The sequence below is a fragment of the Orcinus orca genome, chromosome 14 (assembly GCF_937001465.1).
Source record: "Orcinus orca chromosome 14, mOrcOrc1.1, whole genome shotgun sequence".
Taxonomy (NCBI): Eukaryota; Metazoa; Chordata; class Mammalia; order Artiodactyla; family Delphinidae; genus Orcinus; species Orcinus orca.
Genome location: NC_064572.1, coordinates 13,050,656 through 13,074,764, shown reverse-complemented (window position 1 = coordinate 13,074,764; position 24,109 = coordinate 13,050,656). Strand labels below are relative to the sequence as shown.

Below are 24,109 nucleotides of genomic sequence, written 5' to 3'. Positions count from 1 at the left end.
ACACTTTAAAAAAAGATAACCATAATTAAAAATTGGCAGTGATTGTTATTTGAAATTGTTCATTGTGTTACATGCCAGCAAGATACTTAAAAATTTTTGCTAATATGGAAAGTATACAGTGAAAAGGACACTGACCCACTGAAGAATTCGTAATTTTATGAAAAGAAAAATAAAAAGCAAACCTTCGTAGGAAAATTGTAAAACTTTTGCCTAAATTCATTACTTGACATGATATTTAGGTGAGTGTTAGTAACATAAGGGCCCTCTGGTGTTCAATTCCTTTTTTTTTTTTTAAACAGCTCTTGAAAATGTGATTAAAAGCACAAACTCCGGAGAACTAATTGGTGTAGCAAGTCAGAAGATGATTGAGTTGCTGGCTGACAATATAAATTCAGGGGATCCCTCTTCAATGTTAAAGATGGTAGGTATGTTGTCGAAGTCAACCCCCTGGGTTTCCTTCTCATAATCTTATTGGATCCTCAGTGTTTGCTTTACTAGATTCTTCTAGTTATTTTAAAATAACTTTTCCATTCTTGAGTACTTTGTTTTGTTTTAAAAACATAGTGTTTAGTATATTTTGCAGATTGTTTGAAATCCTTAACATTTTATGTAATTTATTTCATCCTGGTTGTATATTGGACCAGTAGGAATATAATGTCTACTTTTTAACCTTTTTTCCTCTCATTTAAAATATTGAAGTCATATTTTTTGTTAAAATAGCAAAATATCTAAAAGAGGAGAAATTTTCTTTTGCCTTAGTAAATCTTTTAAAGGCATAAAAACATCCAGTTGGCAAGTGCAGTTGTGTTTGTTATAATTTCTGAAATTATTTATTTTTATGGTTACCCAGAAATCAATGCTTACTACTTTTTTAAGGTTTTATATTTATCATCTCACTCTAAATATGAAATACATGATACCTAGATATGCAGAGGTAGAAAAAATTGTTTTTATGCAAACCAAGAGCTACCATTCACGGAGTCTGTCTATTTTTCAAGGTGGAGGATTTAATAAGTGTTGGAGAAAAGGAGTCCTTTAGCCTGAAGCAGAAAGTGACTTTTCACGTGATCATGGCTGTACTTGTCTCCTGCTGTTCGTCTTTAAAAGAAACTCATTTTCCATTTGCGACAAGAGTCTTCAGTTTGTTGCAGAAAAAAATAAAGAAGCTCGAAAGTGTCATTACTACAGTGGTAAGGAGTGCAAACTCTCTGGAAAGTTGAATGTTAGAAAAGTGACTGCCTGGCCTGTTAATCGCAGCAGAACTGAAAATCGGGGGCTGAGATGCTGAGTCTTTGGATTCTAGGGGTGAAATGTGAGTCAGCCTTGGGTAGTAGTAGATAGTGGATTAGGTGCTGTCTTCCTTTTGCAAGAAATTTAATTGAATCATGGAATTTCACGTTTGTGGTGTTTGTGTCTGATAGTTGACTCTCCCCTGTATCATCTTTATTGGGTAAGTATCCAAGCTATACTTAACTACGTCTAGTGGTGAGGAATTCACTAGATATATTAGTGCTTGAATAAAGTATTGTTTCATTCTGTTGTTTACTAGAATAGATCTTTTGTATTATTTTAATTTGGATTTTGCCAGCATACTATTATCTTTGACAGTCTTACTAAGGAACATGTTTCAGTTGTTGATATTTTTACGAAACACCACACCTTGGGGTTATAGATTATTTCTTTTAATACCTGCCATGGAATAGTGTCTTGTATTTAATAGTGTCTTGATTTTATTTGTTTTCCAGACTTCAGAGGGTTCCTTGTTGTAGGAGATGCTCAACAAATCCCATCTTTTTGACGTTCACTTATACTCTCAGGATTTTATAAGTTCTGGTCATAGCCATTATAGCTAAATTTATGTAAACTTTAAGAGACTGAATCTTCATATTTTAAAAAATAGCCCAGGGAATTCCCTGGCAGTCCAGGGGTTAGGACTCGGCACTCTTTTACTACCAGGGCCCAGGTTTGATCTCTGGTCGCGGAACTAAGATCCTGCAAGCCACGTAGCGTGGCAAATAAATACATACGTACACACCCACATACCCAGATGAGCCCTTCTTAACTTCTTTCTTTATTTTTTGAAAGTGTGGTGACCCGGACTGTATTTGTTCTCAGTGGTAAAGTGTGGACAAATCGAGTGTTTTATACACACGTAGATAACAGGTGGTTTTATATTTGATGCCCTTTCTGAGAGACCCGAGCATCTTTTCGGCAGTAGCAGCACTTTGAGCCAATGAAATCCCTCACTAGAGTTATTATCTTAAAAGTCTGGCTTTGGGTTATTTTACTACCAAGTTATTATTCTGCGCTCACCTACATGGAGTCTCGTTTGTTGTTTTCCTGCACCATTTCTCATGCTTCCTTTTGGCGCTTGTAGTGTAACATCTAAACACCTTAACGTTTTGCTTCTTGTTTAGAATCATCTGCAAGTTTGGGGATTTGACCATGTACCTTCTTCAGATAAGCAGGAAAAGTATGAAATGAGAAAAGTCCCTTTAAGGATCTCTTGGAAATCCAGTACCTTATTTTTCTGTTTAGAAACGTGCCTACCCTTTATTTGACAAGGATAAATTACATGAATAACATTTGTTTTTAGAGATGATGTTTTAAGAAAACATAGATAAAATGAAGCCATGATGAACTTATTTGTGTCTTGTGAATAGTGATGGTTAGATCTCTTTAAAAATCTGATTAAAACTATTATTCCTCTCCCCACCCAAATACACATATAGACAAAATTTTGCATATTACCCAGTCATATAGCCATTGCAGTCCATCTGTATAACCCATGTTCAGAACCCCTTTAAACTTGTGCTATTTTTGCTTCCTTTAACATTTCAGGAGATCCCCTCAGAATGGAATTTTGAGCTGATGATGGACAGAGGGATACCATTGGAGCTGTGGGCACATTATGTAGAACAGCTCAAGACTGCCCGGAGGATTGCTGTGGAGGACTCAGTTTTATTCGTGTTTTCACTGAAAAATTTTATTCATGCACTAAAGGCTCCTAAATCTTTTCCTAAAGGTAGAACAAGCTGTGAATCCTTTCAATGTGATACTATGGAAAACTGAGTTATTGATTCCACAACTTGTTCTTTGTCTTGAATGAGAAGTTCTCAGCGGTGTATTTGCATAAGTTTATGCACCGTTTCTCCTTCTCTTAACGTCCCCGTAGACGATACCTGGTGGAATCCTGAGCAGCTGAAAGAAGACAGCAGAGACTACTTGTGCTTGCTCATTGGGCTCTTCGAGCTGGTTCTCAGTGGTGCTGACACCGTCCATTTTCGGGTTCTGATGAAACTTTTCATGAAGGTACTAGCTCACCTTTTTCAGGCAGACTCTCCCCTTGAAGAAGATGTTGTAGATTCTTTGAGTTATGACAGTTTTTAATGAACGTGAAAGTAGACTTTTAGACAGTGACGAGCGTGTGGTGATGGATGCAGACCCTGTAAAGCAGTGCTGATTCGTGACACCTGTCGGTAGGTTGGATGGAGACTGACATTGCTGCCGGCCTCCTCATGCGTTAGGCCTGCTCAGGTGTTTAGTAATCGCAATGGCCAGATATGTTCGGTTGACTACTGTCATTACCAATGAGAAACTGCAGTTCAGAGAGGTGATTTAGGATATGCAGTCGCTTGGTGAAGAGATTTCATCACGGCACCGTGACCTCTGTGCTGCCACGCCCAGTGGTCAGTTCTTTGCTCTTGTCTTACCTGCCCTCTCGACAGCATTTGACACAGTTGACACTGCTCACTCCACCTCACGGTACTTTCTTAGTGAGGCTTCCCGACATCACTTTTGTCTTGGTTTTCTGCCTGGCAACCTCATGCTTTCCATTGTTGTTAAATGTGTTCAAGTGCAAAATTATAGTGAGTCGTCCGAATTCTTTCACACCCTTCCCAGTCGGTTAAAGTACCAAGCAGAGAATAATTTTAAGTGACTAGACAAAGCAAAACGTTGCGATAAATTGTTTTCTGTAATTGTACACTAGTGGAAAGAGGATTTGGAACCAGCTTATGTGAGTAAAAATTAAATTAAACTTCACTGTGTTTTGTTTTTAATTTAGGTACATCTAGAAGATGTTTTCCAGTTATTCAAGTTCTTTTCTGTTTTATGGACCTATGGTTCTAGCCTTTCAAATCCACTTAACTGCAGGGTGACAACAGTGCTGCAGACTCAAGCTCTTTATGTGGGCTTTGCAATGCTCTCTTCTCAGAAAGCTCAGTGTAAACATCAGCTGGCATCCGCATCTTCTCCAGGTACTACAAGTAGCATCGTTCCGTTCTGTCGTGACCAGATGGTAATTCTTTCTCCACGTGTGGTGTGTGAAGGTCGTAGTTTGGAGAATTTCTTTTTATTTTTTTATTAGTGTGGGTGGATACTCTTTCTGTCTGTGTATGTATGTATTTGTGTGCGTATCTATTTTTGTGTATTTGTAGACTGTTTTTGGTTACTTCTGAGTATTGCTTTTAAGTTCTAAACGTCAGTGGCAAAATCTCACCAAAACAGATAATAAAAATGGCAAGTGGTTAATCATGGGTTTTTAATATCCATCTGTTCATTTTTTGAATAGTAACTGGGCTGTCTAGGGAAGCCAAACCATCATAATACAATTCAGCATTCAACTGATTAATTATTAAATTGGTCTCCATTCAAGCAACCCTCCTGGATTTATCTCTTTTATCAGGTATCTCTTTTATCAGGTTGGACGCTCACTAATGAAACACCCAAAAATAAAACTTCTGTTTTTATAAAGTAAATTGTAAATTTTGCAAAAGATGCAGAATTTCATAAAGTTGATAAATATGCTGTTGAGAAGTGGATTGACTTGCAAAGCTATTGACAAATGAGAGGATCTGTCAGAATTAGACCCTATAGTGATTGACGATGAGAAAGTTGATGAGGATGATGGAATCATTTAAGTATCAGAGGAATGAGAGTGGCCTGTGGAGAATTTGAACATGCTCTTGATTAAGGTTTTTATTCCCAAATCACTTGTTATAAATTTTCTATGAAAGCAAAGTGAATGATCATACATTTTCCCCAGAACAATTTCTCAATATTTATCTTTTATTAGCTTCTTGAAAGAGCACATAATTAACAGTTGTAACCAAAATTTTGTTATATGTGAGATAGATATACAATTTTAAGTTTTACTTACACAATAAAATCCCACGAATGTAATTTTTTCTCCACTACTTACTGAAATATTGCAGTCCCTTTTTAAGGTGGATTTACTTTTAAGAAGGTTTATTCAGGTTTTTCGGATGTGAATTTCCTGGACTTTTTTTTTTTTAACATCTTTATTGGACTATAATTGCTTTACAGTGTTGTGTTAGTTTCTGCTGTAAAGCAAAGTGAATCAGCTATATGTATACATATATCCCCATATCCGCTCCCTCTTGCGTCTCTCTCCCACCCTCCTTATCCCACCTCTCTAGGTGGTTGCAAAGCACCGAGCTGATCTCCCTGTGCTATGCAGCCGCTTCCCACTAGCTATCTATTTTACATTTGGTAGTGTATATATGTCCAGGCTACTCTCGCTTTGTCCCAGCTTGCCCTTCCCCCTCCCTGTGTCCTCAAGTCCATTCTCTACATCTGTGTCTTTATTCCTGTCCTGCCCTTAGGTTCATCAGAACCTTTTCTTTTTGTTTTTTAGATTCCATATATATGTGTTAGCATACGGTATTTGTTTTTCTCTTTCTGACTTACTTCACTCTGTATGACAGACTCTAGGTCCATCCACCTCACTACAAATAACTCAATTTTGTTTCTTTTTATGGCTGAGTATTCCATTATATATATGTGCCATATCTTCTTTATCCGTTCATCTGTTGATGGACACTTAGGTTGCTTCCATGTCCTGGATATTGTAAATAGTGCTGCAGTGAACATTGTGGTACATGACTCTTTTTGAATTATGGTTTTCTCAGGGTATATGTCCTGGGCATTTTTTAAACTTTTTGAATGAATACATTGTAAGCATCTTTCTATATTAATAAATATAGAATTATATATATTTTTTAAATGTCTGCAGAATATTTTGTGTGAAGATACCATAGTTTATTAAAATAGTTATCTACTGTTAAACTTACGAGTTTTCAAAAAAACGAAGTCATAAGTAGTTAGATTTTCTAATTAGGTGTGAAATGTGCTATCCTTTGGCATCAAAGGCAGTGGCTTTTGAGGAATATATGCCTCTTTGTACATAGCATGACCAAAGGACCTAACTTTTCCTCTGGTATTGCTGCAAGATGGGCTCCCTTTCTACCCCTGCTGTTTTGCCTTCTGTCACCTCTCCACTTCCTGAAGTACTTTTGCATTTATGCTGCCTAGATATGTCACAGTTACTCCACTGAAAACAGGAGAGATGCACTCTGTTCTTCATGGAAGCTCAAGGACCACTAGAGTCCCCCAGGGCCTCAAGCAGAGGGCTGCTTCCTCATTGCACCTGTCCTCAGAGCACTCCACTGTGAATCCACAGTGAGCTTCTAGCCATACCTTTTCCCTTAGGAGTCTAGGAAGTGTTGGCTGGTATTTGTTTTCATATATTTACAAGAAAATGTTATGCTGTGCAAAAGAAAAAGGGTTTGCAATATTAATATAATTGTATGAGTTAACTTTTTGTCAGTGGCTTGGGAATCTAACCAGTTTTTTTACTTTCTTTGCAAATATGTATTCCAGCTCAGGCTTGCATAGAGCAAGTCTTTGCTAAATGAATAAGAGTTTAACGTTTGTAAGCTGGAGGCTGCTGTTGGTTTGTTATGCCTTATCAATATAGTAAGTTTATCTACATGTTTAAAAGCAAAACTCAAGTATTTTTTTCAGCTTTTATGTAAAATATGCTATTTCAAATCTGAAAAAAATTAGTTGGGAGAATGAAGTCACATAGACTTTTAAGTGGAAGGACATACTTAACAGCTGATTGCTTAAATAATGTAGTTTAACCCACCTTGGGTTCCAGTTACTTACTTGAACATAGTAACCATAGTAGTTAGTACTTTGTTTTTGAATTTGGCTTTTTCTGAAAGCTCTGCCCCACTCTACTGGGAATTTTAGCAAACAGATACCTTGGCCTGATGCTGCCCTTTGTATGAATTCAACTTCTCAGCTGTTCATATTTGGCTTTACTTTATAAATTAATGTCATGGAGACCAGGAAGGATTTCCAGCTTTCATAGGACCTTCTTGGAAGAGTATGAAAGCTTATCACACTCTTCCTTAGCATTCCAGAAGTAGTGTATGTAGAATGGATCATTTCCAGCAAGATAAAAATCACCAAAATTTGCCCCAGTAAGTAGTATGGAATAAAGCTTAAATAACTAATTACCATAAAAGGATTTTAGATGTCTCTTTATCCTGGAGACTTTTCTTCAAAAAACCCTGATTCACTTGATTTCTACCAGGTCCTTGAAGCCGGTTATTTCAGTGTTATTGAAGTGGGCAGGGCATAGAACCAAGGAAAACTTCCAGATTCTTTGTCTAAAACCAGCACAACATCCTTACAGATAAAAGGCGATCGCTGTATTTAATAATGATGCAAAAATTCTAAATAAAATACTTGCTGGGTCCAGCAACATTATTTTAGAAAATAAACATTTCCCCAGAGTTCATTCCAAAATACAAAGTTGGTTCAAAACAAGGTATTCTATTATATAACTGGCTAGAGAAAACCCATATAATCATGTCCAAAGATCTGAAAAGGCATGAGATAAAAATCAGTAATTACTCCTAATTAAGTGACAGCAGAGTAGGAGTAACATGATGAAAATACTTCTCAAATCAAAAGCTAGTATTTTTGCCACGTAATTGGCGAAACAGAAGCATTCCTGTTAAGTGCATCATTTTTACTGAACATGGTTCTAGAAGTATAGTTGGCAAAAATAGATACGTTTCAGATACTGATGAGATGTATGAATGGCAAAGCTGATATCCCAGGTCTGTGGGGTTCTTAGGTTGACTGTTACATAGGACATCTGCTAGCCATTTGCAAACATTAAAGAAGCTTGACTCCAACCTTATTCTTTAGACAAAAATTTCACCTGAACTAAAGATTTCACATTAAAAAACACTTAGTTTTAGTGTTAGAAGAAAATATGGAATACTAGAGGTAGATACTTTTAAAACTCTTTTAGAGTGGGGAGCACCTTTCAAAGCAGCATGTAAAACTGGAAGAAAAATTCTTCTATAAAGCTATAAAATTTCCACATCAAAAAGAAAGTGAAAACAAACATCTATTCAGGACAAAATATCTGCAAAGTGTCATGCACAGATGGGTTATTTCCTCTGCACTCTTGTGCAAGGATGTATGTACAGGGTGTTTGTTGCAGCAGTTTTAATGCCAAAAGACTAGAAACAATCTAAACTTTTACCAGTAAGGTAAAATCCAGTAACCAGTAAAGTAAAATACAATGGAGCATTTGTGTACGGTTTTAAAAGGATACTTAACGCAGATATGTATGTACTTACATGGAAAACCTTTCCAGTATACATTGAGATGTGATAGCAGTTGGTGCAGAACAGGGTATGTATGCTGTGGTCTCATTTGTGTGTTTTCAAAAGAATATAACAGAAAATGTCTAACACTTCTCTAGAATAGAAAACAAATAATTAAACAGTGACTGGTCTTCAGAGAGGGAGCTGGAGCTGAGAGGAAAACTTGCATCATGCACCCTTTGGTACTATTGAAGTTTTACACTGTTTCAGTGTTTTGAATCGTTACTTAAATTTTTTTCCCTTTGGTTTTAGTGGTGACATCTCTACTCGTTAATCTGGGAAGCCCCATAAAAGAAGTACGTAGGGCTGCCATTCATTGTCTCCAGGCCCTCAGCGGAGTGGCATCCCAGTTTCACCTGATCATAGATCACGTGGTTCCTAAAGCAGAGGAGATCACCTCAGATGCCACCTATGTCGCTCAGGTAAACTCAGTAGCAAAGAAGATTGAGAGTGTGTATGCCCGTGTGGACACATGAACCTTTTTCTCCTTTCTTGACATTCTGCTTTGCAGGGATTTTTTTTTTTTTGCGGTACGCGGGCCTCTCACTGTTGTGGCCTCTCCCGTTCAGGCTCCGGACGCGCAGGCTCAGCGGCCATGGCTCACGGGCCCAGCCGCTCCGCGGCATGTGGGATCCTCCCAGACCGGGGCATGAACCCGTGTCCCCTGCATCGGCAGGCGGACTCTCAACCACTGCGCCACCAGGGAAGCCCTGCAGGGATTTTTATTGACTAAGTCATTGAATTTAGAAATTGATACGTCAGTGTCTGCACGTCTTTCTTCCCCCATTTAAAAAAGATAGCAATGCCATGTTTCATTTCTGCTATCTTTTTACTGGCTAAAAGGCCAGTGTTTAGCTTTTGATAGTAAGCTACCTGATGGGTAGTGATACCCTTTCCTATTAAGGGTATTGAAAATCATGAGCAGTGTCGCATCATTTGGCAAAGAATCTTCCATAAGTAGTACATGTAACTTTTTTTTTTCCAATCTGGTTTTCTTTTTTTGTATACTAGGATTTGGCTACTTTATTTGAGGAACTACAGAGAGAAAAGAAGCTGAAATCTCATCAGAAGTTGTCTGAAACTTTGAAAAACCTACTTTATTGTGTATATAGTTGCCCATCTTATATTGCAAAAGATTTGATGAAAGTACTTCAGGACGTCAGCAGTGAGGTATGTGCAGTTTAAGTGGGCTGTCCAATCCATGTGATGTTACTAAAGATTATTGTAACTGCTCACATGTGCGTAAGACTTTGTGAGAGTTGCATGTATACACTCAGATGTGAACATTTTATTAATTTGGGAGGGGGAAGAGTTGAGGTGGAGAAAAGAGATACAGGATACAAAAAGCAAATATTAGTGAGTTTCTTTCCATTTTAAAATTGTGTGTTATCCCTGTCTCATCACTGATGTGATTTTAAATGAATTTTACAGTTTCACAGGGAAAAACACTGGCAATGCACTGCTGAAAAACTGTTAGTTTTTGTTTGTTCTTCAGGTGAAAATCCTCCACAAAATAATATATTTGAACATAAAAGTCTGTGCACATTCCAAAATCATTTACTCATTTTTAAAATGTATGTGGCTGTACATTTTTCTGTGGAGAGAATCCAAAGCTTTCATTATGTTGTCAAGGAAGCCTGTGATTCAAAAGAAAGAGGTTGTGAATCACATGTTTGTGTGGTGGTTTGTGCTGGTACAGAAAAACTGCTTCTCATCCTTGTGTTCCAAAAACGCCCATGGACCTTACCATTCTTGGACTGACTGCAACTTGAACTAAAAGAGGGATCAAATGGAGTAAAAGCCATTTGATTATATTGTCTTGTTGTAAGCAAACAGATGGCCTTTATCAGCTCTGTGTCGTCCCTGGTATAAACAAGGAATTGACAGTCTTGGTCTGTAAAAAACCAAGTAGTAAATATTTTAGGCTCTGTGGGCCATACAGAATGTGTTGCAGCCACTTAGTTCTGCCATTGTATTGCGAAAGCAGCCTCAGACAGTATGTAAACAAATGAGCATGCCTGTGTTTCAGTAAACAAAATTGACAAAAACAGATGGTCCTCTGGACTTGGCCTGCAAGCCGTAATTTGCTGACTCCTGGTTGAGTTATTAAAGACTTCAGATACATAATTTGAATTAATATTAATTACACAGCATTGGAAATGTAGTGTAGAAAAAGTACAATTTATTTTTATAGTCCAAAACTTGAGTTTGTATTTCCTATTTTCAGAAAGTGTTAGGATGCTCACAGATTATTTTTCTTGTCATCTCTAAAGGGTTTGGAGCTTTTGACTGTTACAGACTGAACTGTCAGAGGGGACCTGGGTGCCTTAGTTGGAGGCACTTAGGTGCCTTAGTGTCCCAGACACAGTACATCCCTGTGTCTTAAGAGGTCATTATTTTATTGGTTTTTTTTCTCCGGGCTAAGCTTCCAGTCTTGCAGCATATCTTCGGATATCTTTGTACAGCTAGCAAAAACTTGTATCCATATAGATAACTATTTACTAATAAATTTTCCAAACTTTAGATGGTACTTTCTCAGCTGTTGCCTGTGATTGAGCAACTGTTAGAAAAGATCCAGAAGGAGCCCACAGTTGTCCTGAAAGATGAGGTCATTGCTCTGCATCTCATTCTGGGAAAATATAATGAATATTCAGCTTCCCTTTTACATAAGGACCCGAAGAGTCTAGATATATTTATAAAAGCTGTGCACACAACAAAGGAACTTTGCACAGGAATGCCAACCATTCAGATTACAGCCCTCGAAAAGGTCAGTGATTTCTGTCAGAAACTAAAGCATGTTCAGGGTTTCAAAGATCTGTAATGTCTTACTTCAAGAAAATAGACTGGGCATATCTTAAAGGAATATGATATATTTGACCCATTTTGCAAAACTGAATGATGTACATGAGTCATTTAAACTGACAAAATGGAGACCAGTTTCACATTGTAAAAGAGAATGATAGAAAGATCATGTTTGGAATTGAAGTTTGTTCATTTATCTCAATTGCCTTTTTTCTGCCTCTAGATTACGAAGCCATTTTTTGCAGCTATTTCAGATGAAAGGGTTCAGCAGAAGCTTTTGTGCACATTGTTTGATTTATTGGTGAACTGTAAAAACTCACATTGTGCTCAGACTGTTAGCAGTGTTTTTAAAGGGGTAAGTTGCAAACTTCCTGCCATTTGTTTATTGATGTTTACTCTCTTCCAAGTAACACCATGTTTAAGTTTCCTCCATTTTATAATGCTTTTAGGAAGTCAGATGTTCCCATTAACCAGAATCATGGAAAAGGAAGTCATAGAGAAAGTGCAAAATCAACGTTATAAGTCTTCATCATTATTTTATTATTATTATTTTTTGCGGTACGTGGGCCTGTCACTGTTGTGGCCTCTCCTGTTGCGGAGCACAGGCTCCGGACGCGCAGGCTCAGCGGCCATGGCTCACAGGCCCAGCTGCTCCGCGGCATGTGGGATCTTCCCAGACCGGGGCACGAACCCGTGTCCCCTGCATCGGCAGGCGGACTCTCAACCACTGCGCCACCAGGGAAGCCCCATCATTATTTTTACTGTATGAAATAATTATAGTTTTGAACACGTAGGGTGTATGTTAGTTTGGATCTTACTCATATTAGGGAGGATCTCCCTCTTATGCAAGAACAGGAATGAATGGTGGCTTCATGTTCAGCTGGGTCGTGGATTATTCTGCTTGATTTAAATAGCTGTTTAATGACATATAGAATGGAATTGAGAATCTGCTCATTGGTTTATATGTATCTTGGAACCTAGCTGTAGATCAGAATAACCACCTAGTTACTTAGTGTTTTGTTTTGTTGTGCTTTTTTAGGAAAATACTTTCACAAAAATAGATAATAGTGTGGTAAAGTCTTAGTATCCAGATTCTGCAGTTTTCAGAATTTTAACATAATTACTTAGATTTCTAAGATGAGTTAAGTGGAACAAATTAAGGCACAGAGCAGTGTACATAATATGCTCCTCTGTGAGAGTGTGTGTGTGTGTGTGTGTGTGTGTGTGTGTGTGTGTGTGTCTGTCTGTCTGTTTGTCTGTCTGTCTGTGTTTAATCTTTATAGAGCTGTTGGTATATGGAAAATTTCCCAAACAATACATAAGAAATTGTCAGTGATATTTGCCTTTGGCCATTGGACTGGGCTGTAGGGTTGTAGGGGGACAAAGTGGACAGAAACATGTTCATTGTATCTGTTTGAATCAACGTAAACTGCTCTAATTTTAACCCATGGAATCCTGTCATCACCCATTCTTCCTTCATATTCCAGATTTCCGTTAATGCTGAACAAGTCAGAATAGAACTGGAGCCACCAGATAAAACTAAGTCCTTAGGCACAATTCAGCAAACAAGGAGGCAGAAAATGCAGCAGAAGTAAGAGCCATGAATGCAGTGAGAACACTGTTGTCCCCCAGGCCTTGGATGTTTTGGAACCATTGTGATTTTTTGATACCCATCAATTGGGCATAATAGGATACAATCATTTTTACTTATTAGCGTTGATAATGTTTACTCTTCTAACTTTTTGTCTTGTCTGTTTCCCAGAAAATCACAAGATCTAGAATCTGTTCAGGAAGTTGGAGGTTCTTACTGGCAAAGAGCAACCCTCATCCTAGAATTACTGCAGCACAAAAAGAAACTCAAAAGTCCTCAGATATTGATACCGACTCTTTTTAACCTGCTGTCAAGGTAATGACACTTGCCTTTGATCTGTGAGAGAATGAGATTCTAATTCTTGCCCATCTTATTTTATTTAACATTCTCTTTTCACATTCACTTCTTGCTTAGCTAGTCTGTAAAATAGAGCAAGTTGAATACTATAGTTGAAAGATTTAAAGAATGATTATAGGAACCCATTGCCAGGGCCCGAAACTAACCTTCATCCTGTATTACGTAATAAATGAGCGCTTTCTCCAGCTTACTTTCCTTCCTCACTTTCAACACCATGTCCCCGGGGGCATCATTACTTGTATTTAAGGATATAGTGTGACACCCACTATATTTTTTAGGTGTGCGTTATTAGATAGCTGTAGTGTATGCGTTGCATCGCGGATGTGTGCTCTCGTCCAAAAAGAAAGTAATTCCCAAGGTTGTCCTCTAAGGAGATTTAAAATAGGTTGATGGAAGGTGCGATAGAGAGGAGAGGTAATGTGACATAAGCGCCTGCCTGCACTAGAAGAATCAGAGTTAGAAATCTTACATCATGTTTATAGACTTGATGTTTTTTGGTTTTTTAAATGTTTATTTATTTATTTTTGGCTGCGTTTGGTGTTTGTTGCTCCTCGCAGGCTTTCTGTAGATGTGTCTAGCAGGGGCTCTAGGCACGTGAGCTTCAGTAGTTGTAGCATACGGGCTCAGTAGCTGTGGCTTGTGGGCTTTAGAGCGCAGGCTCTAGACTTGATTTTTTTTTGTTTTTTTTTTTTGCGGTCTGCGGGCCTCTCACTGTTGTGCCCTCTCCCTTTGCGGAGCACAGGCTCTGGACGCGTAGGCTCAGCGGCCATGGCTCACGGGCCCAGCCGCTCCGCAGCATGTGGAATCTTCCCGGACCGGGGCACGAACCCGTGTCCCCTGCATCGGCAGGCAGACTCTCAACCACTGCGCCACCAGGGAAGCCCTAGACTTGATGTTTAAATAATGTTAATATTTTATTAGCATTAAATGTTTAATGTTAATGTTTTATTTTAAATTAAATGTTTATTTAATATATGTTCTGGACAGTGGTCATTAATGCAGCACTGAAATTGTACAACTCTTTCATTTCCCATCACTTCTCTTCCGGGCATCCTGAAGGTGTTTAGAGCCTTTGCCACTGGAGCAGGGAAGTATGGAATACACCAAACAGTTAATTCTAAGTTGTTTGCTTAACATCTGCCAAAAACTCTCTCCAGATGGCGGCAAAATACCAAAAGGTGTGTAATTTGTTGGAAGGAAAGGGGGGAAGGATTATCTACTCTGAGTATGAATGTACCTACCACTTAGAGATTTTTTATTTCTCACTCTGTAGATGTTCTCGATGAGGAGAAGTTCAACGTGGAATTGATAGTTCAGTGCATCCGCGTTTCCGAGATGCCTCAGACCCATCACCATGCCCTTTTACTTTTGGGTACTGTTGCTGGAATATTTCCTGTAAGTGTTAATGATTTAAGACTTAAGCAGATATTTTTTTCCATGGAAATGCGTAGGCCTGCACTGTTCTGAATTCAGTGGACATTCTGGGTCTTACAGTGCTGATGGGACTCTTGGCCCTGCTTCTTTAATAGCTGAGACAGTAAGCTGGTTGATCTTACTAAGCTTTGGTTCCCCTTTTTGTGAAGTGGAGAATAATAGTAACCTTCTTCGTAGGATTGTTGTGAGAATGGGATTGGATAATTTATTGTTAGCACTTAGCACGGTGCTAGGTGCAACGTAGCTATCCAATAAGTGGTGGTATTAGTGTTATTTGGAAAAAATCCCGTGAATCCTCAGGTAATCCTCACACAGCTTTCAACCAGTGACTTAAAATTAATTTGATTATAAAGTACCTCAGTTAAAGAAATTGTGTTCCTTATAGAAATACGTCATTTAAAAAATTTTGAAGAGATTGAAAATATTTTCATGTAGGGGATTTAGGTCAGATGTACTAACCTGGAGTTGGTTCTCCATGACCTTTAGCGGGTCTCTTAATCTACTAAAATCATATACAAGATTTAATGTGTATGGGTTTTTTTTCCCCTTGGTGTAGAGTCAATAGATCTCAAAGGGGTAGATATTCCAGAAAAAATTAAGAATCATTGATATTTTTCTTTTGTTTTTATTGAAATATAGTTCGTATGCCATATGAATATATAGTTAAATGCCACCCATTTAAAGTATACGATTCAGTGGTTTTACTTTATTCACAGAATTGTACACTCATCACCATTATGTACTTCCTAAACGTTTTCATCAACCCCAGAAAGAAACCCCGTGTGCATTAGCATTCACTGCCTGTTTCCTTTACCACCAGCAACCCTGATCTACCTTCCCTATCCTAGACGTTTCCTGTAATGGAATCTTATAATACGTGGCCATTTTTGTGTCTGTTTTGCACTTCATGTAACGTTTCCAAGGTTCATCCGTTTTGAAGCTTGAATCAGTATTCTTTTTATGGCTGGATAATATACCATTGTACGTGTATACCATATTTTGTTTATCATTAGTTTACGGACATTTAAGTTGTTTCCACTTTTTGGCTGTTAACAGTTACGCTGCTGTGAACACTCGTATAGGAGATTTTATGTGAATATGTTTTCAGTATTTTCAATAGGAGTGGAATTGCTGGGTCATAGGCCAACTTAACTTTCTGAGAAACTGTCAGACTATTTGCCAGAGCAAATTGTACCCACCAAGTAGTGTCTGAGGTTCTATGTCCCCACTCCCTCACAGCTGTTATTGTCTTACTATAGTCATCCTAGTGGGTATGAAGTGGTGTCTTCTGATTTGGATTTTGCATTTTCTTAATAAGTGATATTGATCATCTTTTCATGTGCTTATTGACCGTTTGTTTATTTGTGGAGAAATGTCTTTGCGAATCCTTTGCCTATTTTTAATTTGAGTTATTTCTTTTTATTGCTGATTTTAATGAATCTTGATACTTGATGTGCTTAAAATGGAAAATATGGAAAAATGTGTTTTCTTTCAGGATAAAGTTCTACACAACATCATGTCTATTTTTACATTTATGGGAGCCAATGTGATGCGTCTAGATGATACTTACAGTTTTCAAGTTATTAACAAGACAGTGAAAATGGTAATTCCAGCACTTATGCAGGTAAGCTGTCTTTCCACCATTATGGGTGTTATTTTTCTGATTTTTAAGATTTTACATAGCATGAAATTCAAGTAGTGGTAAATACATGACATGAAAAGCCTTTCTGAAATGCTCAGTTATTTATGCCCCTTAAATTTTAAAGTGGTGAAGCTAAGGAGTACTCTTGGAAATAATGTCTTTTCCAGAAATACCTATAAACATGCCGAGCTGGTTCTGCTGTACTGCCAGTATAACTATACAAGTGCCTTAACATTCCTCTGACAAAGTGCATTTACATTTACCGTGTATCTCAGGATGTTGCGTCAGTTTGATAAGACCCCTGTGTAGGTCGATGAAATAGGAAGTTTTAGAGCAAATGTGTTAACATACAATTCAACAAACATTTACCAAGCATTCCCTTGAGAGCTCAGTACGCAAAGAGATGAGTGAGACCTGGTCTCTGCTGGACTAGTCTCAGCAAGGAGTGAAGACTTTGAAACTAAAAAGTAGCCTTGAACATGAATGGGCATGGCTGTCCGCTTGCGTTTTCTGTTTACCCCCACTGTTGTCACTGTCTTTCCTCATGCTATTGACCATTTCAGCGATGACCATATCCAGCACCTCCTCCTTTTAATCTTGGTACAAGGTTGGTATTCTCTGTCCAGCAAGTTAGCCACTACAGGAGACGTATATAAAAAGGAAAATAACGATATGCGTTAATATGGTATATGCCAGTGGTATTTGATAAACACTGAAGAGTTCAGGATAGGGGAAGGTCCACGTGGGCCAGGATGACCACACAGACTTTATTAAGAAGTGGACTTTGAATGGGTCTGAAGAGGAGATAGGATTTGCCCCCTGAAAGGGCAGGCAGTCCCGGCCTGGGGGTGGTGTGCGCAGTGTGTGTGAGGGACGTGGAGAGCCGAAGCGGGTGGAAGTAGGGGCACCGGGCTAGCCATTCGTGCAGGTGTCTGTTCCTTCATCCTTTCATCCATTAGGCTGTTACCTTCTGAGTACCCACACCAGGTGGTTTGAACTTTATTCTGAAAGCAGCAGGGAGCTGATGGCCTTGCCACACTCTGCTCTTCAGATGAAACCGTTCTCGAGGCACAACTCAAATCCTGCTTGGTTTTTGCAGGACGGCCCGAGAGCAGCCTTGCTCTCAGGGCCCGTCTTTGGCATCTGCCATCTAGTGCCTCCTGTTAACCTTTTCACAAGTGTGTTGTGTCTCGTGGAGATGATACATCTCCTTTGGGGACGTGCTCACGCCGTGCACTTTGTAGTCCCCTCAGGGCCACAGAGTGCCGAGGACATTATATATGCTCCTTGGATACTTACCGATTGGTCTTTGATTATTAGAATTCCTTTGATAACGTTTTGGGGGCACATCTGAAGGCCTTTTCGTGTCTGCTTATAGCTTGTCTCTCGGAGGGTTATTTGCTTCTACTCAGTGTCCCTGCTTGCTGTCCTGCAGTCTGATGGTGGCGACTCTGCAGAAGTCACGAGGAACGTGGAGGGCATCGTGGTCAAGATCATGAACGTGTTTGTGGACGCGCTGCCCCACGTGCCCGAGCACAGGCGCTTGCCTGTCCTCGTCCAGCTTGTTGGCACCCTGGGCGCAGAGAGATTCCTCTGGGTTCTCCTCCTCCTGCTGTTTGAACAGTATGTCACCAAAACAGTGCTGGTGGCTGCCTTCGGAGAAAAGGTCAGAGCGTAGGGTGCGGTGACAAGGAAAAACGGGGGGTGTTTCACACAGGTTTTGTGTTACTCTCCACTTTAAACGTGGGGCTGGTGGTGCTTAGTGTGCACTACTTAACGGTGTGTGCTCAGAAGGGCTTTTAAGGTGTTTCTAGCATTCTCTGAAATTGCTTCCAGAGCCTGAGGCACTGAATGCCCTCAGGAGCAACAGGGCTTCTCCTGAGGGCGACTTGACTTTTCTAAGAAACTAGGCTGGTGCCATGCTGGGTGGGTGTATTTTAATTAAGCCCCAAAGAGGACAGCTGTACAGGAATTAAGCTGTGTCCTGAACATGGTGTTGAAGGCCTTTTAGGGGGCAGGGGAGGAGGGTCGGTGTCACTGAAGTCAGTGACATGCAGGTGACAGTTTTGAAGAGCCCTGTTTTGAAGAGAGATGAAGTTACACGTCCAGGGCTGTTTTTAAATGGCTTCTTAGACGTGGGATCCAGGAATAGATCTAGAGCCTACTCCAAGTAAAGTAATATGTTCATTTCTGCCAGATATCATAATGCAGTTTATCCTGGAATTATGCCTCATAATTCTCATAAATTGGCTTTTTTATGTAAGAAGCTCAGTACCTGATTCCTCTGGTCATACACGTGCCATAAGGAACAGCGTGGAGTGGCTTTCTGTGCGAAGAAGTACTTTTAAAACGTTTCCCTTATTTGTACTTACTAAGTAACATAAATTGGAGAGGTACAGTTTACGACCTGTTTCTCTCCTCTACACAGGATGCTGTTTTAGAGGCAGACACTGAATTTTGGATTTCAGTCTGTTGTGAATTTACTGTGCAGCATCAGATCCAAAGCTTGATGAATATCCTTGAGTACTTAATGAAGCTGCCAGAGGAAAAAGAAGGTGGGCATTAAGTCCGATGTTAATTACTGTTTAATCTGGAAGCTTGAGAGAGGGAGAAGGTAATGCAGCTTGTCTTCAGAACCCATGGTGCGTCCTTAGAAGGATTTTTTAAAGTTAGTAATTTTTATTCGAGTATACGGTTGTTACCTTCTCAAATGTTTATGGAAAACACTAAGTGGGATTTCTGCTTGCTGTTCCTCACACGTTGACTTTCAGACCTCTGTGCCTCTGTGCCTCTGTGTGGGCTGTGGAGTTTTCCAAGTGTCTGGGATGAATTGATGGTAAAGTGACAGCAAGTTAGCAGCATCTTATTAGCTGTATCTTAGTTTCCCCTTAAAATGTGAAGCTTTTTTTTTTTGTTTTTTGTCCTCGCCGTGTGGCTTGAGGGATCTTAGTTCCCCAACCAGGGATTGAACCTGGGCCACGGCAGTGAAAGCGCGGAGTCCTAACCACTGGCCCGCCAGGGAGTTCCCGTGAAGACCTTTATAAGAAGAAAAATAAAGCAGGTACCACAGCAGTGGTAACTAAATATGAAAATTTTATCACGTAGGGGTCTTGAAGAAAATTCCGCTAATTACAGCACCGATGAGGTTGGCTTAAGAAAGGGCTGACGTGTTGACTGTTCTTAGTTCTCTGCCCTTTGGAGCAGAACAGTGAGGTACATTAGAAAGAAGGGTCTGAAGACTCCACAGGGACTGTTTGGGTGACCGGCCGTTTACCTTGTCTGCCCTGCTTGGCCGGGTTTGGGAGGGACAGAGCTGGGAGGCGCCGGTGAGCTGTGTGTGGTGACGTGCTGAGGACGAAGCCTTCATTCTGAGTCACTCTCTAGGACAGTGGTTTTTAAGTGGCCCACCACGGACCCCCAGCCATGGCACCCCAACCTCTTTCATATTTGATACATTTGAATGTGGGATTCTACAGAGTTTTAGGACAGACATCTGCAGCTTTTAGAGTTAAATGTTGAAGGCAGCTTTAGTCTGTTGTGGGCCATCAAAGTAAATGTCTCTGCAGCTTTGGAAATGGGGCATGGAGCCAGTTCAGACTCCTTTTGCAGTATCTTTGTCTTCTATTTATTTGTCTGTTACCTTATTTTTTGTTTGGTTGGTTTTGTCTTACATACTCTATTCTCAGGGCTGTTTGGGTACTTTCTTGGTAAATATACTCCTATCTTTCACTGATTTAGAAGAGGAAAAACTGGGTATAACAAATTATATATACACATGCATATGTATAATAATATACATATTGTATATTATGTGTATAACAGAGTAACAGATTTCTTTCTAAAAATTGTATGCATTTGAATGTGGGATTCAAATTTGAATTCAGATTCAAATTACCCTGCTCATTATGTCTGTATCTATATACCAAAGAATCAGGTCGAAGATGAGTGAGGTCACTTGTTTTGTTGCTCTTTTTCAGAAACCCTTCCCATATCAGTATCTTACAAGAGCGAATCACAGGAAGAAATGCTACAGGTTTTTAACATAGATGCTCACACTAGCAAGCAACTGCGGCATTTTAAATTTTTGTCAGTGTCCTTCATGTCTCAGCTCCTGGCTTCCAATAATTTTATCAGAAAGGTGAGATGTTCTTTAAATGTGTTTGCTTTTTCTGAAGGAACTGTGTTTTAGGCTAGTAAAAACAGCTCGGCAAGTCTCTCATGAAAACGTGAGGCATGCCTGTAATAGAAACAGGTAGTGCTCTTCACCTCAACATGAACACCCGTTGGGCACGATCTACTAAGACTGTATATACGTAAACCCTGTGGCTCAGCAGTTCTGTTCTCAAGTGGTATATACCCGCAGAAGTGTGTGAACATGCGCACCAAAAGACATCGACAAGAATGTTCGTGGTAGCATTGTTCATGGTGCCCAGAACTGGCCACAACCCAAGTGTCCATCATCATGGAGTGCACAGAGCGTCTCGTCATAGCTGGACGTGGGTGAACCTCAGTGACACACAGCATAACATCGAAGGAGAGAAGGCAGACCCACAGGAATGCATCCTGTGATTCCGGTCGTATGAAGTTCAGGAACAGGCAAAGCACACCTGTGGTTTTAGACGTGACAACAGTGTCTATCTTTGGGAAGGAGGAAAGGGCAGGGTCAAGTAGCGGAAGGATTCTGAGGTGCTGCTAACATGCTGTTCCTTCACCCAGATATAGTGAGCTCTACACATGACTCGTGCACCTTTCTGTTTGTGTGCTAAACTTTAAATTAGAGAGAAAGAAGGAAATACAGAAACAAAACGAAGAAATAAAGAAACAGAAAGGAGGATCCAGGGCCATGACCAGGAACGTAAGAATGGCTGAGCATTCAAATATCTGTATTCTGTTTCTGTTATAATGCATGAACAGATCCGGGGGGAAACCTATGATCATTGAAATATTTAGAGAAAGAATGTAGTGAATCCAGCGCTTATTCGTGATTTCAGAAAAATAATCCTCACCACTGTGAGATGGACAGAACTCCTCAGCCTGATAAAGACATCCGTCAGAAGCCTGTGGTTTACAGCACACTTCACGATGAGACATTAACATGTGCCTGTTAAAGTCTGGAACAAAAGTGCCCTCTGTCACTATTCCTACTCAGCAAAAGAAATGAAGTGTAAGAATCAGAAAAAAAGAGACTTGATGAACTTGTACAACTGGTAATTAGCTCAGCAAGCTCACTTGAGAGTGATCAGCGTAGACATTGCTCTGTGTCCAGCAGGCTTGCCGAGGACGGCGGTGCTTCCCAAGCACGCGGGCGGGTCAGTGTGATTGGACTTGAGAGTGATCAGCGTAGACATTGCTCTGTGTCCAGCAGGCTTGCCGAGGATGGCGGTGCTTCCCAAGCACGCAGGCGGGTCAGTGTGACTGGACATCAGGCGGACACACCCATGCGATATAAGAAACGTGCTCCATGGCTGGTAGCACCACATGGCAGTGGGGCGAGAAAAGGTCCAAGAACTAGAGCTGGCATGGTCTGTTTTCCAAGTGGGGGGAAGAAAGACTGATCTTACATATAAACAAAAGACAGTTTTAGGTGGATTAAAAACTTCAGTGTGAAAAGAATTACTTAGCACTTTGAGAAGAAAACCAAGGGAAAAACATCGTTGTACCTGGAGGGTGGAAAAGAATTTCTTAAGAACTTGAACCAAAAGCCACCATAAACAATGAAAAGAAAGCCACAGACTAAAAGAAGGGTATTGCTGTTATAAATCAAGAAGTATCCATTTCTGTTAGGACAACTGGCAAAGAATATGAATTCATTGAAGAGGAATCACAAATGGCCAATGTGACAAAACAACCTCCCTAGTAAGAAGGAAAATTCAGATTATAGAGGATATCACCATGATGTTATCAGGCTGGCGGGAAGTTTAAAGTTGTTAATACAAGAAGTGGCAAGGCTGGGGGACACGGTCATTTTTGTACAGTGGTGGGTAGCAGGAGTTGGTACAGCCACTTCAGAAAGTGCGGGGCAGTGTCCATTCAAAGTGAAGATGCTCACCCCTGCTATCTAGCAGTTTCCTTTCTCTATGAAAACTTGCCTAGATGCTCAAGGAGAAAGGTTCTTTTTTAGCACTGTTACTAAAGGGGGAAAAAAAGGGCCATAAAACTAAATATCTACCAAGAGAGGTGAATGAATAAATAAGTCGTGGTACATGGAGAGGAATACTGTGTGCAGTTAAAACGAATGAACTAGAACAACATAAGTTACCATAGATAGATCTCAAAAATCTAATATAATCAAGAAGGCATGTTGCCGGCTGATACGTACTCTTTGATAACATTCAGCCACAGATTCAAGTTTGTGGGGCTTGGGGTGGAAGGAGATCGGGATTAGGGAATGATACAGAGGGGACTACAGCCGTGTCCTTAAGCTTAATATCTTAAAATTAGATATGGGCTAACGAAAGATTAGCACTTCAGAAAACTAATAGGTGTTAATCGTTTGCTGTATTTTTCTGAATCTTTGTAGTACTTTACAGATAGTTTGAATATCTATAGAATGTAATCAAAATAAGTGAAAAGACTAATTAAATTAAGGGAAATGGAGTTATTACAGTATGACGGGGTGATCTGGACCTGATTAAATTGTAATGTCAGAAAACACTGGGGAGTGAGTTGGTCGGTCTCTGATGTTTCATTGCACTTCAAGTGATTTTTCATCATCGGCTGTCATATTGTTCTAACGATGCCTTCTTTAAAAATTAGGTAGTTGAAAGTGGCGGTCCTCAGGTGTTGACAGGCCTTGAACAGAGGTATGTTACTTTTTAAAATTCGTATTTGGAAATAATTTCAAATTTTTAATCAAAAAGCTGGAAGAATAGTACACAAGACTCTCTTACGAGTCTCCTGTGTTTCAGGTTGCTGGAAATGGTTCTCGGCTACATTAATGCTGTAGCACAGTCCATGGAAAGAAACGCAGACAAGCTCACCGGGAAGTTTTGGCGAGCACTCCTCAGTAAAGCTTACGACATGCTGGACAAGGTGGGTGTTTATTTCCCCCTGTCTTCTGTGTTTTGTTGCTGTTCTATGTCACCGTAAAGTTATTTAACAAAGTTTTACTTTAAGAGTAAACTTAGCAGTAGCTTAACAGAAGGCAGCCCAGATTTTTCTTGGAAAAGAATCTCTTGATGACTGGAGATCACTTTATCTGGAAAACAGTTGTTTCCCTACCAATTATGAGAACATGTGCCTCAATAAATATGATGCTTTAAATATTGATTCATGTCCCGCTGTATAATGTTCGCTTTATTCAAGTGGAATAAAAGATACCTATTCAGTGGAGTTTCTAGTTCATCAGTAAAATCACTGGCCAAGACCACTGTTTAAGGTCTAGCTGAATTGCTTAGCTCCACGGCATTGAGCAGTTCACTTAGTGTGAGCATCCTTTTGTTGTTGTTTGATAAATGTGGTTAGTAATGCCTCCCTAAAAGGTTAGTCTAACAACTAGATAGTGAGTGAAAATGCCTCGCACCTAGAAGGTGTGCAGCAAATGGAAGTCTGTCTTAAATGAGTCATCTTCCCTTTTGTATTTTTTATTTTCCTTTTTTGTTAAATGTAAAACTGCTGTGTAGGTCAATGCCTTGCTGCCCACAGAAACCTTCATCCCTGTGATCAGAGGGCTGCTGGAGAACCCACTGCCTTCTGTTCGCCGGAAAGCTTTGGATCTTTTGAACAACAAATTACAGCAGAAAACCTCCTGGAAGAAGAAAATTGTAAGTGAAGACTGTGCTACAGACC

At 39.7% G+C, this 24,109-nt stretch overlaps 1 protein-coding gene across 3 annotated transcripts in view; it reads left to right on the top strand.

Moving 5' to 3' along the window:
• HEATR1 (HEAT repeat containing 1) overlaps positions 1 to 24,109 on the top strand; it is a 47,705-nt gene that overhangs the window by 15,484 nt on the left and 8,112 nt on the right. For 2 of the 3 annotated variants that reach the window (XM_004271557.4, XM_033431304.2), the window contains 20 exons: positions 300 to 421; positions 999 to 1,190; positions 2,842 to 3,025; positions 3,176 to 3,312; positions 4,067 to 4,259; positions 8,748 to 8,917; positions 9,507 to 9,665; positions 11,020 to 11,262; positions 11,521 to 11,652; positions 12,785 to 12,888; positions 13,060 to 13,203; positions 14,305 to 14,423; positions 14,519 to 14,640; positions 16,175 to 16,303; positions 17,757 to 17,987; positions 18,750 to 18,876; positions 20,299 to 20,459; positions 23,078 to 23,124; positions 23,230 to 23,353; positions 23,944 to 24,084. In XM_004271557.4, coding sequence (XP_004271605.2) covers positions 300 to 421; positions 999 to 1,190; positions 2,842 to 3,025; positions 3,176 to 3,312; positions 4,067 to 4,259; positions 8,748 to 8,917; positions 9,507 to 9,665; positions 11,020 to 11,262; positions 11,521 to 11,652; positions 12,785 to 12,888; positions 13,060 to 13,203; positions 14,305 to 14,423; positions 14,519 to 14,640; positions 16,175 to 16,303; positions 17,757 to 17,987; positions 18,750 to 18,876; positions 20,299 to 20,459; positions 23,078 to 23,124; positions 23,230 to 23,353; positions 23,944 to 24,084 — 2,981 coding nt within the window. Of the gene's footprint in view, positions 1 to 299; positions 426 to 998; positions 1,191 to 2,841; positions 3,026 to 3,175; positions 3,313 to 4,066; positions 4,260 to 8,747; positions 8,918 to 9,506; positions 9,666 to 11,019; positions 11,263 to 11,520; positions 11,653 to 12,784; positions 12,889 to 13,059; positions 13,204 to 14,304; positions 14,424 to 14,518; positions 14,641 to 16,174; positions 16,304 to 17,756; positions 17,988 to 18,749; positions 18,877 to 20,298; positions 20,460 to 23,077; positions 23,125 to 23,229; positions 23,354 to 23,943; positions 24,085 to 24,109 lie in introns of those variants that run through there. The other variant, XM_049697340.1, reaches the window with a different exon arrangement.